We start from the raw sequence: 3382 nt of genomic DNA on the forward strand, positions 1-3382 counted from the left end.
CTCATGCCGAGATTTACGCTTATATATAAACTCATGTAAATACTTCAAACACATCAGATCGTTGATGGAACTCACAGATAATGACACTAAAGCCTGTTTTCCACTAGGCGACTTTTTTCGCGCGACGCGACTTTTTTCGTCATGAGCATGCGCACTGCAGTCAACGGGGACTTTTTTCCTGGAATATTATCGCGCCGCGCTCGCTGAAAAAAGTAGGATCATGTCCAACTTTGTTCGCGCGAAAAAGGAGCGAGAGAGGAATTGACGAAATTTCTTTTTCAAAACATGGACGATACAAGTAGTCTTTTGCTTGAGAAAATAGATGTACAATGTCTGGAAGAGCTTAATTTACGCCAAGCTAAAAGCCGAAACGATAGTGGAGAAACAGGCGACAGTGCAGAAGAGTCTCCAGAAACGGAGAATAATGAATTTGACAAGGAGTTTTTCCTCGAAGAAGTGCGAACACTATCTTGTCTTTGGAACACAAGTCTCAGCACATATAAAGACCGAACAGCAAAGGCCAACGCTTGGAAGAAATTATCAGAAATTCTTAACAGAGATGGTAAGGAAACTGGAAACTTTGTTTTATGGTTGGACTCTAAAATTTCAAGCAATTTTTAAAAATTAATAAAGCTCACAAAGACACAAACAGAATGAAGTATATTTCTTTATTAAAGCTATAAAGTATTTCAGTATTTTGTGTCTTGGTTTTATATCATAAATTAAATTTAATGTAAAATAGTAAAATTAACTTAATATATTATATAGGCATAACTAATAGAATATCAGTTGTTTCAGTCCAATTTGTGATCTATAGCTGTATTTTATCCATATTTTTGGCTTGAGATGTTTTAACTTTGTCAATGTGTGTTGCATAAATGCATGATAGCTGAACTGATATTAAATACCCAAACCCAATTTAAGTACCCAATAATATTTATATTATTGTACTTTTTATATTTTAGTTGATTTGTTTCAAAGACAGCTGAAGAACCTGAAGGACAACCTAAAAAAGTGCCTCGACAAAAGGTCAAAAATGACAAGATCTGGAGCGACTGCATCCTGCCTGCCAATGTGCCGTTACTTTGAACAAATGGCATTCCTGTATGGTTGTGTAGGAAATAGGCCAACTGAAAGCAATCTAAATGCTATCTTGTCCCCCCCTGCTGATACTATAACAGTGGAAGGCAGTTCAAGTGGGTGCACTCCAACCAAAGATGTACCCACCACTTCAACAAGAATGCAGACAACAGAAGCTGCAAGGGCACACAAGCGTCCCCTCAGTTCTGAACTCTTTTCAACCAACAGAAGTGGAAACAGGATGAATAGAGATGTGGTAGAACTCATGCTTTTAAAGCAATTAACTGACAGTGATGCCATGTACAAGAAAATGACTGAAGAGGATGACGACGAAGATTCATTATATTGCCGAAGCCTTGTACCTATTATGAAAGGATTGCCTGATAAAAAAAGAAGGCTGGCTAAAATAAAGATCAGTCAATTGTTGTTTGAAGTAGAATTTGATGATGTTGCTTAGGTATTGTAAAGTTTAATTTCTTGAGGGGTGTTTACATGAGCTCTACAAGGAGAGCAAACCCTAGCAGTAGGGCTGGATTTCATCTTGCATTTACATGAGACAGAATTGAATATTGTTGTGTAGTCTAACTTAAGAAATAACCAACAGAAATTTGAATATTGTGTTAACTTAAGTGGGATGTTGCCCAGCAAGGTCAGCCCTCCCTGTATGGGCTCATGTAAACACCCCCTTAATTTATTATCAACAGTTTGTTATTTATATATATATATTTATAAAAATTTTTTACCAAAATATATGCAATAATTTAACATGTATATAGTTATAAGAATGTTCAAATTTTACAATTTTTACAAGTTACAATTTGCCTTTACAACATTATTTCAGGCTCTTGTTACAGTTGCCCATTGCCAGTCTATTGCCCCTTCTTTCATAAAATAGTCTTTATAATCATCTCGCACTTGCTTGGCGTTTCTTGAGTAGTTATTTGAACACATACGTGTAATGGGTAACAGATCATCTGAGCTTCCATTCCTTCTCCACTCACCAGGAATTGTACCAAAGGAACTTTCTTGATCGACATAATTTGGTGGGCAGTAGCTATAAGAATTGTTTCTTTGACTTGACTTCATTAAGAAGTTGTGCAAAGCAACAACAGCTTTGGTAATAAGTACAACCCTAAACCGTGTAGCTGTGATACCAAAAGCGTTCTCAATTACTCTTCAAGCTCTTGAGAGCCGGTAATTAAAAATCCTCTCAGCTACAGGTAAATACTGATCAGGGTAGGGTTTCATCATATTTGTTTTAAGACCAAAAGCATCATCTGCTAGGAAAACATATGGAAATTTTTTACTTGGAGAAATGAATAAAGACTCTGGCTCAGGAAAATCCAGCAAATCATCTTGTATTGCACGCCCAAGGTAACTGTTTGCATTTACACTGCCGTCAGATTGTCTGCCAGTATCACCAACATCCACCAAGGTGAACTCATATCGGGCATTGCAAACAGCCAGCAAGACGATACTGTGAGTTTTTTTGTAGTTAAAGAAAGTTGACCCTGAACGAGCAGGTGCCTGCATCACAACATGCTTGCCATCCAATGCCCCAAGGGCATGAGGAAAGTTCCACCTCTGTTCAAACTCTTGAGAGATTTTTTTTTGCACTCTTTCACATCTGACGGTACACGTAAAAACCCTTGTTTAGAAAGACAATGCCATAATACATCGCAAGTCTCTTCAATTATCCGGCCAATTGTTGTGGGACTGATACGATAATTCGCAGCTATTGTCGTTTGTGCGTCGCCAGTTACAAGATATCTGAGGGTTACGCCTAGTCTTTCGTCCGGAGGGATAGGTTCCCGCATTTTTGTGGATTCTTTCTTTATTAACGGTGCGACCCAAGATAGTAAAAGCTCAAACATACCGGGAGACATCCTGAACAGACGAAAAAAATACTCGTGGTCTGACAGCATTAATTCTCGTACAAGAACGTTAAATTCACCCTTTGACTTGCGTTCATCGTAAACTTTTCTCACCCAGAATCTTTTCTTGTATTTTACACGTTGCCTTCGCTTTCTTAAAAGCAGCAAAATCACAATTCTTCGTCTTAAAATCCAGCGTCTATTTAAAGCTGCCATGTTTGTTTTTCTTGTTTGCAACACTTTTTGACCAGTCGTTTGGCTGATTCGCCAGTTTGCGCTCGCTTATTGGCCCGCTCAGTGGAAATTGCAAACATTGATCGCGCAAACTGTTCTCGCGAAAAAAGTCGCGTCGCGCGAAAAAAGTCGCCTAGTGGAAAACAGGCTTAACAGTATAAACACTGACAGAATGACTTATAACACAAATTATT

The 3382-nt window shown here is 38.1% G+C and overlaps 1 protein-coding gene across 1 annotated transcript; it reads left to right on the top strand.

The window, feature by feature from the left end:
- The first annotated feature begins 285 nt into the window (after window positions 1-285).
- On the top strand, window positions 286-1537 carry LOC114544128. The gene is made up of 2 exons (XM_028562852.1): window positions 286-562; window positions 966-1537. Exons 1-2 carry the CDS (start codon window positions 286-288, stop codon window positions 1535-1537), a joined length of 849 nt encoding a protein of 282 aa, XP_028418653.1.
- The last annotated feature ends 1845 nt before the right edge of the window (window positions 1538-3382 follow it).

Source organism: Dendronephthya gigantea, unplaced genomic scaffold (assembly GCF_004324835.1).
Source record: "Dendronephthya gigantea isolate DGI-Jeju-01 unplaced genomic scaffold, DenGig_1.0 000657F, whole genome shotgun sequence".
NCBI lineage: Eukaryota > Metazoa > Cnidaria > Anthozoa > Malacalcyonacea > Nephtheidae > Dendronephthya > Dendronephthya gigantea.